A 15771-nucleotide genomic window follows, 5' to 3' on the forward strand; every position below is an offset into this window, starting at 1 on the left:
TGGGATCCAGTTATTTCCTTCCAATATGAACATTGATATTTCAAAGAAAAATGTAGTAATCGGGTAATTCAGCCTCTTCAATCACAAAATCAAATCAGTGACATCTTGTTGTTCTTGCTTTTTAGAAAAGTCATTGTGGCTCATCAGAAGTTTCTGGAAGAAAGCACCATGGACCAGTTGAAGCACTGAAACAGATGTTGTTCAGTTTGCAAACAGTGCAGCAGAGTTTTGAGAATGAACACACGGAACAGCAGGAAGAGGTCAGACCAGTAAATTGAAAAGCTTTTAAGCATACAACCATATCATAATATAGTACTACAACTGAGTTACTATATAGTCAAATTATTATTTGTAAGATATCTTTATTAGTCACATGTACATCGAAACACAGTGAAATACATCTTTTGCGTAGAGTGTTCTGGGGGGCAGCCCGCAAGTGTTGCCACATTTCCGGCGCCAACATAGCATGCCCACAACTTCCTAACCCGTACGTCTTTGGAATGTGGGAGGAAACTGGAGCACCCGGAGGACACCCACGGAGTCACGGGGAGAACATAAAAACTCATTACGGACAGTGGCTGGAATTGAACCCAGGTCACTAGCGCTGTAATAGCGTTACGCTAAACACTACTCTACCATGGCTTCTTACCAAAATGCTGCAGGAAAGGTTTTATTTAACCCTGCACACTTTAATGTGTGTTATGCTTTTTGCAAGCTGATTCAAATTCATTGTTGTTGTTTCCTTGAAATGATTATCTATTCTTCATTCAAGCATTGAACTCTACAGAAACAACACAAATTTAAAAGGATGAATTCTGTATTGGTCTTTTGGATTTTTGTTCATCTCAAGCTATTTTGAAAAATTTTGTACAGTCCACTCAGTAGTTTGCAACTCTTGTGTTCAGCATGCATTGTAGAAATTAATGTTCAAATATTTTCTCATTGAAGATGATTTTTCCAGTTTAGTTCCACATTATAGCATTAATAACTATCTGGTTAACCAGAGCATGCAATGAGTTCTCTCAGGACTCTGTTCACTCCTGGTCAGATTGTGACAAGCAATTTGCCCCGTAATTCTAGTGCATCCATTGGTGAATGATTTGTTACGGCCTGATAAGTGACAAATAACGTTTGTATGTAAAAGTACAAGGAAATGACTATCTTCAATAATTGAGAGTCTTTTGGGCGGCACGGTAGCATAGCGGTTAGCGCGACACTATTACACCACCAGCGATCGGGGTTCGATTCTCGTCGCTGTCTGTAAGGAGTTTGTACGTTCTCCTGTGTCTGCGTGGGTTTCCTCCAGGTGCTCCAGTTTCCTCCCACATTGCAAAGACGTACAGGTAGGTTAATTTGGGTTTAAAATGGGCGGCGCAGACTCGTTGGGCTGGAAGGGCCTGTTACCACGCTGTAAATAAAATTTTTAAAAAAACTACCTAACTAATCAGCAAGTCTCCCACCGTCAATATCCAGAGGGTCACCACTGACAAGAAACTCAACTGGACCAGCCAAAGAAATACTGTGGCTGCAAGAGCAGGCAAGAGGTTGGGGATTTTGTGGGGAGTGAATCACTTCCTAACACCCCAAAGCTTTTTCACTACTTCCAGAGCTCAAGTCAGGTGAGTGGTGAGCACTTTCTACTTGCGTAGATGTGTGCGCAGCTTTATCAGTACTCAAGAAGATTGACACTGTCTAAGACAAAGCACCCTGCCCAATTGTCACATCCACCACCATTAACAGTCATTCAGTCCTCCTCTATTGCATTGTGGCTGCAGTGTGTGCTATCTATAAAATGCACTGGATGAACTAGTCTTGGGTACTCTGCTGTCACTTCCCAAATGTCTGATCTCTACCACCAAAAAGGACAAGGGGCTTGTGCAGATTGGAACACCACCATCAGTAGATTGCTGTCCAAGTCGCACACTATTCTGACTTGGAAATATATTGCCATCCTTTCATCATCACTGGGTGTAAATTCTGGAGCTTCCTACCCAATAGAATTGAGGAAGTAGCGTCACAAGAAGGACTGCAGATGATCAATATGGTAGCTTAACACCACCTATTCAAATGCAAGTATCTGCACCCCATTCATGGTCTTTGTTCAGGGCAGTGTTTGATGTGGTCCAGGGAAACAGCCATCAGGATCTGAAATGAAAATTGTATTCAACTCTTCATTATTCTCATTCGTCTTGCTTTCTGTCCTCAGTTTGTTCTTGATTGGATTTAAAATCTTCAGGATTTCTGTGGGGGGGAGAAAAGACTTGATTACAACCCAGAAATCCAATGGAATGAGTTATTATGAAACTTGAAAGTAGTAAACCTTTTGAAAGACCATCCAACTCTTATTGGCTTTGGTCTAATCAACCAAACTGAGGATTCTGTAACACGTGGAGTACAAATAAGCAAGCTAAGTGAGTGGGATCTAAGTGTTCTAGTGCATGTTTGTTATAAGGCTACCATACAGGTGTAGTATAGGGAAAATTAACAGAATGTTATATATTGCTAGGGAATTGAAAACAATAGGGAATTTATGCTTTGGTTTTATAGGGGATACTCTGTAGCATTGATCTCCTTATTTAAGGAAGAATGCTAATGTGTTGGAAACAGTTGAGCAGAGATGCTTTGTCATCTGATACCTGGAATGGCGGGGTTGTCTTACAAGGAAAGGTTGAATGGGCTAGGATTGTGTCCTTTGGAGATTAGAAGAATGAGGGGTGGCATGATTGAAACATACAAGATCCTGTATGATCTTTTTCAGTGTGTATGTGGAGAGGATTTTTTCCCTTGTGGAAGAATTTAGAACTAGAACTAGGGGGTCATTGTTTAAAAATAAGAATCCCCTTTCCAGGTGGAGACAATATGATTTTTTTTCTATCTCAGTGGATCATGACGCTCTGGAATTCAATGCCTGAGAGGGTGGTAGAAGCAGAATACTTTTAAGGTAGCAATGGATTAATTCTTGATAAGCAAGGGTGGAAGAACACCAGCAGTAGGTAGGAATGTGGAGTTGAGGTTACAATTGGATCAACCATTTGTTGAATGGCAAAGCAGGTTTGAGAATATGAGTGGCCTATTCCTGCTCCTAATTTGTAAGGCTAAATGTTGGTATGTAAATGTTGGATTTTTGCCAAAGTGTACTATATGACAAATAATTAACCATTATCATTCTTTTTGTTCTTCATTTGGTAATCAAGAAAGTAGGTAAACAACAGGCTAGAGACAGGTCCTTTTCTGCAACTGCTTTACTGATAGTAAAATCCAACATTTAATGACTGTTGACTCCAAATTCTCTTCTCAATTCTCTCATTATCACAACACGATAAATTGCAAAGCTAGAAAGTTTTTTTTTGCTGCTATTTAATCTCAATTATATATGTTTTTGTTTTTAAACATCTTGACAGATGTTTCTGCAAGAGCAAAATAAATCAGCCAGATTTTTTTCATCTCTGATCACTGCAAAATATAAACTAAACATGATCAATGCCAGTAATTGGCAGGAAATTTCTCATCTTTTGTCAAAATACCTGGCTTGGTGATCTCATTAGGCACACAATAAGTTTTCAGCTGAGCAAACCTTAGGAACTGGATCATTATTAATCATTATTTCTGGGCTTTTACAACTTTAACTCTTCCATTTCCTTGCCTAGTTCATTGCTGCCTTGTAACTTAGCAACTGCCTCATTTTACAGGCCCTCATCCTAATGTATTCTTGCCCAAACCTCAAATTGCAAGAAATACTAACTTTCAGAATGCATTTCCTCTCATTAAAACCTGTGTTGGCTGCTTGTATTTGTTACCTCTGGAATTACCAGGTCATCTACTCTTTTCAGCATTGCTGTATTGTGTACTTCACCTCATTGAATTCCGAGTCAACATCTTGCCCTTCTGTTAACCCTTAAAAATCATACTTGGACTTACACTGAGCTAAGGTTTAGCAGAGATATTATGGCAGAGTAGTGCCATTCCCTTCAGGAATACTGCCAGACTGCAATATTTGATCTGTATTGTAAAGCTGGGAGCCGTCAATGTCAACCTGGCCCTCAATTTAGTATGCTTGCCTTTTTTCAGTCTGTGGACTGAAGCCATTGCATCAATCTGCCCAGGTTTATTCAGCAGGTTAGATGGACCTAATAGCTTTACCAAAAGCCATCATCTTTTGGAATTGGTGAAGGAGTTCAAACCAATCTTCCAGAGCTAATTCAAATGCCAACTAGGGAAATTTAAGTTCAATAATTAAATAAATCACAAATAACAAAGACCGCCATCAGCATTGATGGCCCAGAAATTACTGACTTGTTGTAAAATTTAGAGAGACACAAGAGAATACAGATGCTGGGATCTGGAGCAAACAACAAGCTGCTGGAGGAACTAAGTAGATCAAGCAACATCTGTGAAGGCAAAGGGATAGTCAATGATATGGATCGAGACCCTACATCAGGACTTGATGCAGAGTCTTGGCCAGAAAAGCCATCTATCCCTTTGCCTCCACAGTTGCTGCCTGATCTGCTGAGTTCGTCCAGCAGTTTGTTTTCTGTTTTTATTGGTTTGGCTAACAAAGTTCAGCATAGGAGAACTGCCATTCTTTCTTAGTCTTGTCTGTGAGAAACTCCAATGTGGTTTACTTTTATCTCTAAAATATCTTAAAATATCACTTGGGTTGGGAATTATTGACTTGGAATAAATATTGGCCTAGACAGGGGTGCATAGATCCTGTGGATAAATTGTAAAACCATTCTCAGGAGGTCAACTTGCTTTCAGAGACCCTGCAAGTCATCAGTTGCTTTGAAATATTCTTCAACCTCCAGATCATATTGATTATCAAAGGATTCTCTCAACATCCACAACAGAAATATGCAAACAATTTCCTGTTTTGAAGGTGGTACATCAGCATGGGTAGAGATTGGTTAACTGTTTAAGAGTAAGGATAGATGGGTAACATTTAGATTGGCAAATGGTATTCAGTAGGATTCTTCGGGAATCCGTACTGGGGCCTTAGCTTTTGGGAATATTTCAATGGCTTAGATGAAGGATGGAAGTGTAATTTATGCAAGTTTGCAGATGATACAAAGGTAGCTAGAGAAATAAGTTGAGGCATTTCTGAAAGAGGTATCAGTGTCCAGCATCATTAATGAGCAGGGCACAAGAAATACACTGCAGAAACTAATGTGGTTGGGCTGACTGATTGGTTGGGAAAGATTGAGAGAGGATAACAGGAGCCAAGGTGAAAGAAGAATTCCATTCAGAAAGTATTTAAAATCTTGTCCAGGAATATGAGAGAGGTGCTAAAATATCCCAGATATAAGAACAAATCTTGAATGAATGTGTATTTTATACCTACAACTCCATCCTACATCAGGAAGGTCTCGGGGTCCTCCATTCCTTCCTCAGACAGAGGCCCAATCATTTGTCCTCTACCAAAACATTATTTTGATTGGCAGAACTTGTTCTTGTGCTCAACAACTTCTCCTTCGATTCTGTTCACTTTCTCCAGATTGAAGGTGTAGTTGTGGGAACTCGTATGGGCCTGAGCTAGGTCCGTCTTTTAGTTGGTTACATGGAATAGTCCTTGTTCTAGACTTATTTGGGACCACTCCTCCAACTCTTTATCCAACGCATTGATAACTGCAATAGTGCCACAACCTGCATGTGTACAGAATTCAAATTTCATCACTTTTGGTGCCATTTTCCACCCTGCTCCCACATTTGCATGGTCCACCTCTGAAACTTCCCTTCCCTTTCTGATCTCTCTGTCTCAGGAGATATACTGGTCACCAACATCTTTTAGAAGCCCACAGACTCCCACATCTACCATGACTATACATCATCTTACCCTGCTTCCGATAAGGATATCATTCCTTTTTCCCAGTATCTGCATCTCTGTCGCATTTGTCCCAGCAATGAGGCCTTCTGGTCTGATGCCTCTGAAATGCTCTCCTTCCTCTGCCATAGTGGATGGAGCTTTCAAGTGCAGTTCCTCTGTTTACTGCTTGTCTGTTCTCAACCCGCTCTCCTCTTGAACAGAACAAAGAGTTCCCTGATACTCACTTTCCATCACATTCAATGTATTATCCTTTGTATTTTCCACCAGCTCCGACATGATCCCACCACTTAGTGTGCAAGTCCAAAGATCCTTGAAGATGGCAGCACAGGTAGGGCTGGAGAGGGTGCAGAGGAGATTCACCATGATGCTGCCTGGAATGGAGACTATTAGTGATGGGAAGAGACAAGAGGCTAAGTGTGTTTTCACTGGAGTACAGGAGGTTAAGAGGGGACACGACTGAAGTACATAAAATTATAAGAGGTATAGATGGCATAGACCACAGGAATTTTCTCCCTTATCAGTGATGAATAAAACTAGAGGACATAGAGTTAGAGTAAGTTGGAGGGGGGAGAGACATTTAGAGGGGATTTGAGGAGGACCTTCTTCACCCAGAGACTGGTGAGAACCTGGAATGCACTGCCGTGGTGAAAGAAGAGTTGCTTACAGCTTTAAAGAGGTGTCTAGATGAGCACTTGATCATCTAGACTTGAAGACTACGGGTCACGTGCTGAAAGATAGAATTAATACAGATGAGTGCCCACTAGTTGTTGTGAACCATGGTGTGTCGAATGGCCTGTTTCCATGCTGTATGACTCTATAACCCTCATCACATCTTCCCCTCTCCTCCCCTTTCTGCATTTTGCATTTACTGTCATTTCATGACTCCCTGGTCCACTCTTCCATCCCTACCCACCACTCCACATCCCATGGCACCTTCCCATGCAACTGGAGGAGATGTCCGTTCACCTCTTCCCTCCTCGCCATGCAGGGACCCAAACAATCATTCCTTGTGAAGCAGTGATTCACTCGCATTTCTTCTGATCTAGCCCACTGCATTCAGTGTTCACAAATGTGACCTCCTCTACAGTGAAGGAACCGAACGCTGATTGGGTGACAGTTTTGCAGAGCAGTTGTGCTCAGTCCTTGGGTGATCCTGACTTCCTGTTGCATGCTACTTTAATTCTCAATCCTACTTCCATCCTGACCTGTCTGTCTGTGGTCTCTTCCACTGCCATATTGAGAACCAACGTAAACTAGAGGAATGACATTGGTATTGGTTTATTATTGTCACTTGTACCGAGGTACAGTGAAAAGCTTGTCTTACAAACCGATCGTACAGGTCAATTCATTACACAGTGCAGTTACAGTGAGTCAGTACAGAGTGCATTGATGTAGTACAGCTAAAAACAATAACAGTACAGAGTAAAGTGTCGCAGCTACAGAGAAAGTGCAGTGCAATAAGGTGCAAGGTCACAACAAGGTAGATCGTGAGGTCATAGTCCATCTCATTGTATAAGGGAGCTCTTCAATAGTCTTATCACAGTGGGGTAGAAGCTGTCCTTAAGTCTGGTGGTACGTGCCCTCAGGCTCCTGTATCTTCTACCCGATGGAAGAGGAGAGAAGAGAGAATGTCCCGGGTGGGTAGGGTCTTTGATTATGCTGTCTGCTTCACCAAGACAGCGAGAGGTAAAGACAGTCCAAGGAAGGAAGGCTGGTGTCCGTAATGCGCTGGGCTGTGTCCACAACTCTCTGCAGTTTCTTGCGGTCCTGGGCAGAGCAGTTGCTTTACCAAGCCATGATACATCCAGATAGGATGCTTTCTATGGTGCATCAGTAAAAGTTGGTGAAAGTCAAGGGGGACAAACCAAATTTCTTTAGCCTCCTGAGGAAGTAGAGGCACTGGTGAGCTTTCTTGGCTGTGGCTTCTACGTGATTTGACCAGGACAGGCTGTTGGTGATGTTCACTCCCAGGAACTTGAAGCTCCCAACCCTCTCGATCTCAGCACCATTGATGTAAACAGGTGCATGTACACTGCCCCCTTTCCTGAAGTCAATGACCAGCTCTTTTGTTTATCTTCCATTTGCACACTTTTCAACTTTCATTCTAAATAGTTGCATTCTCCAACTTTGGGAAACTGCTCTCTCGTCGTTTCCCATTATGTTGTGTCCCTTTCTCACTGGTTTCTTTAAAATATCTCACTAATGTCCAGTACTCACATTCCTTATCACTTGATCTGTCGTAACCTACCTCCTTCTGGACTTTCATCTTGCATCTCACTCCTCCCCACCACTCCTCCCCACCACCCCCCCCCCCACCCGCCCAAGCTCGGATTTGAAAACCATAAACCCTGTTATTGTTTTACCTTGTACTACCTCAATGCTTTGTTGTAATGAATTGATCTGTATGAACGGTATGCAAGACAAGTTTTTTTCACTGTACCTCGGTACATGTGGCAATAATAAAAGAATTTACCTCCACTCTTGCACCCAGTTCTGAGGAAGGATCCCTGACCTGAGACCTTAACTTGTTTTTCTTTCCACAGTTGCTGCCTGACTGGGTAAGTTCTTCAAGAAATTCTGTCTTTGTGCTTTTTAGAGATGGGTGCCTGAGCTTTATGATGACACAGTGTGCTTCTGTAGACAAACAAGTGTCTCAGATTTTTTTTTAATATGTTAAGTACAATTATTGTTGTTTATCTGCACTTACTAAATAATGCTTTTCTGCACTCATGACTATGTGGGTAGGCACAGCTCAAAAACCATCTATAAATTCGCCGATGAGACCACTATTGTTGGCAGAATCTCAGGTGGCAATAAGAAGGCATGCAGGAGTGAGCTAGATTGCCTGGTTGAGCGGTGTCGCAACAACCTCACACTCAACGTCGGGAAGACCAAGGAATTGACTGTGGACGGGGAAGTCAGGAGAACACACACCAGTCCTCATTGAGGGGTCAGCTGTGGAAAGGGTGAACAGTTTCAAGTTCCTGGGCGTCAACATCTCAGAGGATCTATCCTGGACCCAACACAAATTGATGCAGTCACGAAGAAGGCATGCCAGTGGCTCTACTTCATTAGGAGTTTGAGGAGATTTGGTATGTCATCAAAGACTCGTGCAAATTTCTATAGATGTACGGTGGAGATGTACAGTGGTTGCATCACTGCCTGGTATGGAGGCTCCAATGTGCAGGATCGAAAGAGGCTGCAGAGGGTTGTAGACTCAGCCAGCTCCATCACGGGAAGAACTCCCCCCCCCCCCCCCCCCTTCAAGGACATCTACAAGAGGCAGTGCCTCAAGAAGGCAGCATCAATCATTAAGGACCCTCACCATCCGGGACATGCCCTCTTCTCATTACTACCATCAGGGAGGAGGTACGGGAGCCTGAAGACCCACACTCAACATTTCAGGAACAGTTTCTTCCCCTCTGCCATCAGATTTCTGAACAGTCCATGAACTCTACCTCATTATTCCTCTTCTGCATTATTTTATTTATTTTTTGGTAACTTATAGTAATTTTAATGTCTTTCACTGTACTGCAACAAATTTCATGACTTTAGCCAGTGATAATAAACCTGATTCTGATTCTTTTGACCAGGTACCTGAAAACTTTATGTCTCAAACCCAGGACCTGGATTTTGAAGAGGCACCTGGTAGCAAGTCATTGCAAAGGTAACTTGGTATATAAATGTACCTTGGTCTATAGACATACTGCTGGATTGCAGCAGGTTGTTATGCATAGTTTCCTGAAAGTGGTGTCACAGGTAGACAGTGGTGAAGAAGGCATTTGCTATGCTGGCTTTCATCAATCAAGGAGGCATTGAGTAAAGGAGTTGGAACGATATGCTGCTGTTGCGCAAGACATAGGTTGGCCAAACCATTGAGTAGTGACCTGCAGGTTATTCATCCATGACATTGTTACCTCAAAGTCTAACTCTCCAATGTGTTTCTGGTCCCCATATTCCATTTAAACTTAACTAAAACTCTGCTGTCCACATCCTTACACTGATCTCACCAGTCTGTGCTCACTAACCTTCATTAACTCCCTGAGGGACAATGCCTCAATTGTCATCCTAATTTCAGATAACCTCTGTAGTCTCATCTCACATCTCTGTAATCTTCCCAATTCTACAGGCACTTTTCCAGTTCCAGCCTTGTGTATACCCCTTGCTAGTGGTGCCTTCATCTGTCTTATGCTCTAGAATTCTTTCCCTAAACCCTTTTGACTCTTTTAAGATAAAGAATTGAAACAAGTAAGTTGTGATGTCTTGGAACATGAATGAATTAACAAAGATGACGTACTGGCGGTCCAAAAGCACATTAAAGAGGATAAATCCCCAGGGCCTGACCAAGTGCATCTTTGGACCTTATGGGAAGCTAGAGAAAAAAATTGTGGAGGGCCTTGCGGAGATACTTGCCTCATCTTTAGCCAAAGGTAAAGTTTCGCAAGACTGGAGGTTGTTTAATGTTGTACTGTTATTTAAGAAGGGTAGCAAAGACAAGCCAGGGAACTACAGGTGGTGAGCCTGACATCAAACCTACCTTTACCAAGGTTTACCAAGTGACAAAGTCACTTTACCAAGGCCTTTGACAAGGTCCTGCATGGAAAGGTAGTCTGAAAGGTTAGATCACATGGAATCAGAGAGAGCTAGCTAAGTGCATACATCATCAGCTTGATGGTAGGAAGCAGAGGGTGATGGTAGAAAGTTGTTTTGCGGTCTGGAGGCTTGTGATTAATGGTGTGCCTCAGGTTGGTGCGGGGCCCGTTGTTGTTCATCATTATGTACAATTTGGATGAGAATATACAAGGCATGGTTAGCAAGTTTGGAGATGACACTAAAATAGGTGGTATCATAGACAGTGAAGGTTATTTTAAAAAAAATTACAAGGTGATCTTGATCAGCTAGGTAAGTGGGCCGAGGAATGGCAAATGGCATTCATTTCAGATAAGTGCAAGGTCTTGGCATTTTGGGAAGTAAAACCAAGGTAGGATTGTCATAGTGAATGGTAGAGCCTTGGGGAGTGTATTAGAACAGAGGATCCTAGGTGTACAAGTACATAGTTCCCTGAAAATGGTGTCACAGGGCTTCATCAGTCAGGGCATTGAGTATAGGATTTGGGATGATATGTTGCTGTTGCACCAGATGTTGGTGAGGCCACACCTGGAGTATTGTGTACAATTTTGGTTACCCTGTTATAGGAAAGATGTCACTAAGCTGGAAAGACCGCAAAGAAGATCTACGAGAATGTTGCCAGGACTCAAGGGCCTGTGTTAAAGGGAGAGGTTGGGCAGGCTAGGGTTTTGTTCATTGGAGCATGGGACACTAAGAGGTGACATTATAGAGGTGTATAAAATCATGAGGAGTATAGATAGGATGAAAGCACATGGTCTTTTTCCCAGGGAAAGGGAATCAAAAACTGGAGGGCATAGGTTTAAGGTGAGGGGAAAAAATTTAAAAAGGACCTGAGGGAAAACTTCACGCAGAGGGTAGTGCATATATGGAACATGCTGCCAGATGAAATTATTGAAGCAGGTACAATAACAACATTTTAAAAAAAAAACATTTGAAAGGCATGTGAATAGGAAGGTTTTAGAGGGATATGGCTAAGCGTGGGCAAATGGGACTTAGATGGGCATCAGTCGGCATGGACCAATTGGGCTGAAGGGCCAGTTTCCGTGCTGTATTTCTCTATGACTCTGACTTGCTCTTCTTCATTGTCTATCTACAGTAGTTCCATTTGCCTGCAATAGGTCCATATCTTCTTTGCCTTGCCTATTTAAGTGCCTGTCTAAATGTTTCTTGAATGTAGTGATTGTAGATGATTCCACTACCTCTTCTAGCAGCAAGTTCCAGACATCAACCACTCTGTGCTTTTAAAAAAAACTTTTCCCTCATATCCACTTTAAAACTCATTCCTCTCACCTTCTGTTAAATATAGTCTACACCCTTAAAGTCTGTTAATTATTTATGATCTTGTAAATTATCAGGCTACTTCATCTGTTGAGGAGTAACTAATTATTATAGCACCATCATTTTGTACAGAATGAGAATTATCTTCAGTTATTTACTGGAGACTTTGTAAAGGAACGTACAGCACATTATTTAATTCTAGCTTAATCAATCAAAGCTCTCTCAAGGCAATAAGGACTTCTAGAACAATGCTACAGAGCAGGTTATTTAAGATCCAGTGATTAATTAGAGATCTTTTCATTAGATAACTGGAGATAGAGGCCATGCCAAAGAACTTTACAGTCAGTTTGAGAGTGATATACTAAAGTACAAAACTAGAGTTTTAAAAGTAAATAAAGTTATATCTGTATGAGCATGAATTAGGTAGGCAGAGTAGATAAGATGGTAGATGTGTGATAATTTTCAATTAACACCACTGAGAAATATAAATTTCCAAGGAAAACCTGAGTTATTTGTGGGTAACTAAAGAGATTTAAAGGACATTTAGATTGCTCGTAACATTGCAAAGAAGAGCAAGGCTGAGGATTGAGATAATTTCTGAGCTCAACAAAGGGTGACAAGGTGAAAAAGGAGGTGATAGAATACAAGATTAAATTAGTAAGAAATAGTTCGTGTTTTCTAAAAGTGTATAAAATGAAGAGTTGTGAGATTAAACAATCTATTCAAGCATGAGACAGGAGAAATTTCAATCAAGAAAGAAGAAAAGATTGGGGTTTTTGAAGATATTTGGCATCTTTCATTGCAGTAGAAGACATGTTACAAGTGGGTGGGAGGAGGGGTAAACCAAAAATTTAATGAGTGGAAGAAATTTAAAGTAATTAATATGAGCAAAGAAAAAAGTGCTGGAGAAATGAATAGGACCAAAAATCCAGTTAAATCCTTGAACGTGATACTTTATCCTAAAGATTTTAGAAGAATGGTTCAGAAACTAACCAGAACTTGGTCTGGCTGTACATAACTTCTATCTGCCATTTTATATTTGAGGCTACTTTACTCTTAACCACTCCCTTTATGATTTAAAACATCTTTTGTGTTGATAATGAAATTCCAGCAAGTGCCTTTTAATTGATTTTTTTTTTGGTAGCTCTACCTACCTGTTTTGTCATCTTTTTCAACTTCTGTTCATTTTTCACAATCATTCAATTTTACTTTTAAATCTCTCCCAGTCACCAAGATCTGTGCAGGTTTTTGCATCTTTAGTTTCATGGCTTCCCTTACTATCACTATTTTTTTTAAAACAGAACCTTTCCCTTCAGCAGAGAAGTGATCTCATTGAGGTGTACATGATTTTCAGGAATATTGCTGGTGAGGGGGTATGCTGAAAGGCTGTGCTTTGATTTGCACTACATTTTGAAAAGAAGCTGAAATCTGATGGCTTTTAGTAAAGGTAAATGCATTAGATCTTGCTTAGTTTAAACATGCTATTTTTTTTTAAAAAAAGGTCCACGTATTTTGTTGTAAAAGTTGCACAGGTAGTTTTAAATGTGCATAAACATCACCTGCATTCATGCCAACATTTGCTGATCTGTCGGCCTTTGTTCTCACCACTTGAAACAAGATGCACTAAAGTTTTGGGTAAGTGAGTTGTCCCCCACTAACCTCACTAAAACAGATTACCTGGTCATTATTGCATTGTTTATTAGTTGATGTGTTTCCTATCTTAGAATAACTGTAATGTACTTGATTGACATTAAGCCCTTTGAGAAGCTGAGGTTTTACGTGAAAGGCACTATTTAAGTATGTGTTTTGTTTTAAGAGCAAACATCTAATTGACTGTGGGTGAAGGTTAAAGTGTAGTGACAGCTGAATTGTTTTCTTTCACTAGGGCACTCAGCCATTTGAAACATCTAAAGGAACTTGTTGATGATATTGGTGCTAAGAAGAAAAAAGAAATGCAGAACGATCGATACAATTGATAAGCAACCTAGCTGAATTTTTTGTAGTACAATATCTATAGTGTGTAGTTTAACCAAATAAATCTTTTTTTAATAAATTTAATTGATCAAAATGTGCTATCACGTTGTGATGTTTGAGTTCCCTGACTGCAGCTACGTTTCCTTTTCATGCCAGATTACATTCTTTTAAATTGACAAACCTTGCTTGGGGTGAACTGTTTACCTTAGCCTGTGTGAGAAACGTTCTTCTTGTGGTCTAAGAATCATACAGGAATTCCTTTGAGGTACAAGATGGCAAATCAATAATTTTGAGAATGGAACACAGTAATATAGGTTTGCAAATGGAAATCAAGCTGGATGGTAAATTAGACTGGCACTTCCAGATGTGAGGTGTTTGATATGCAAGGTCAGTGATGTGCAAGGTTAGTGGTGCAATGTTGTTTTAGAATGTTAGTGGGAAGAATTAGGTTTCGTTAGTCAGTCATAACAGAAACATGCATTCATCACAGTCTGTACAGCAGTCCAAATTTTTAGTCTACTGCAGAATATACTTGAGGTTGTACTGATTCTGAACCTTACTTTAATTATAGTGGCTTTGGGTGATGTACACTAACACCTACACCTCCTTACTTTTGGTGCCTTGGCAGCTGTCCTATTTGGTGTGGTACGTGAGCTAGACTTTGCAGAACAGGCTTCTGAGACACCTAGAAGGTTCCTACCTTGGCCTCTCCAAGGATGTCCATCCTAATGTCACTGGAAACTAAACTTTTGCAAGTCTGTGCTTACAGAGATCTGCAACCTTCTGCAGCTAGATCTCCAGCGACTAATCTGTGTCTGATAGAGACACGAGAGACTGCAGATGCTGGAATCTGGAGTAACAAACAATCTGCTGGAAGAACTTAGCAGGTCAAGCAGCATTTGTGGGAGGAAAGGCATTGTCGATGTTTCGAGTGGAAACCCTGCATCAGGACTGTGATTGCCTGTGTCTATTGAAGGTCAAGGTCATTGTAACTATAAATTTTTTAGCCTTGGTAATTTATGGTGGTGGTGGCTGGTCTGTTCTATATCTCAGTTTGCTGTTCACAGCAACATTAGAGAAGTCACTGATGTTCTCTAACCTTGGAATGGAGTCCTCTATTTTCCTTTAATTGTGATCATCAGATGTGCCAGAGGCATGCTGATGTGTTAATTGGCTTCTGTGAATTGTTGCTTAATGTTGATAAGTGGCAAAGGAACCAAAGCAGCATTGATGGGCATGTGCAAGAGAATAAATTGCAGAGCTATAGGGGAATACAAGATGATTGGGTCTGATGGGATTGTTCAGAATCCAATGGACTGAATGGCCTCTTTTAAATAGTCACATTTTGTTTCAAAAGTTCAAATTCTGGTCATTTGCTTATGCTGTTAGCAGCAACAACAGAATTACATTCTGTAGCAACCTGAAACTACATGCCAAGTATATACTTTGCTCTATCATTACCGTCAAATAAAGTGACCAGTCCTTAAAGTGAGAAGTGTAGGAGAACATGTCAGGAGTAACAGGAGGTGTACCTAAAAATGAGATGTCGGTCTGGCACAGCTACAACAAACTACTTGAATGCAAAACAGCAGGTGAAACATGTTATAGACAACCAACATACTACATCAAAGGTCTGTAGACTTGCCACATCTAGTTTAGAACAATGGTGGGCATTTAAACTACTAACAAGAGGGCAGCAAGGCTTCACGTACATCTTTGATGATTGCAGAGAGCAGCAAGAGTGAGCAAGGCTTGCATTGTTCGCAGAAATGTCAAATGAATGTCCTCTCAGCTTTCTCCTGATGTTTTCTACAAGATAGACGTAATTTTTTTCATTCCAGGTAATATTAAGAAATGGTTGTGGGCACTAAATACACTGAGGATGATGGGTCCCGATAGCATCCAAACTGTAATGCTGAGGACAAGAGCTTTAGATCTAGCTGTGCCTCTCTCCAAGCTGTTCCAACTCAACTAGCATCTTCCTGACCATGTAGAAAATCACCAACATAAGGCCTTTCTACAAAAGTCAGTTGATTCCTAACAAATTAGCGTAGCAAGCTACCCAATTC

The 15771-nt window shown here is 40.9% G+C and overlaps 1 protein-coding gene across 1 annotated transcript in view; it reads left to right on the forward strand.

Moving 5' to 3' along the window:
• Window positions 1-13801, forward strand: part of c2h18orf54 (chromosome 2 C18orf54 homolog) — a 34284-nt gene extending 20483 nt beyond the window's left edge. The window contains exons 6-8 of the mRNA XM_052045596.1: window positions 126-260; window positions 9415-9488; window positions 13614-13801. Of these exons, the coding sequence (XP_051901556.1) occupies window positions 126-260; window positions 9415-9488; window positions 13614-13704 (300 nt within the window). The 3' untranslated portion in view covers window positions 13705-13801. The remainder of the gene's footprint in view (window positions 1-125; window positions 261-9414; window positions 9489-13613) is intronic.
• The last annotated feature ends 1970 nt before the right edge of the window (window positions 13802-15771 follow it).

Source organism: Pristis pectinata, chromosome 2 (genome assembly GCF_009764475.1).
Source record: "Pristis pectinata isolate sPriPec2 chromosome 2, sPriPec2.1.pri, whole genome shotgun sequence".
In the NCBI taxonomy this organism is placed as follows: domain Eukaryota; kingdom Metazoa; phylum Chordata; class Chondrichthyes; order Rhinopristiformes; family Pristidae; genus Pristis; species Pristis pectinata.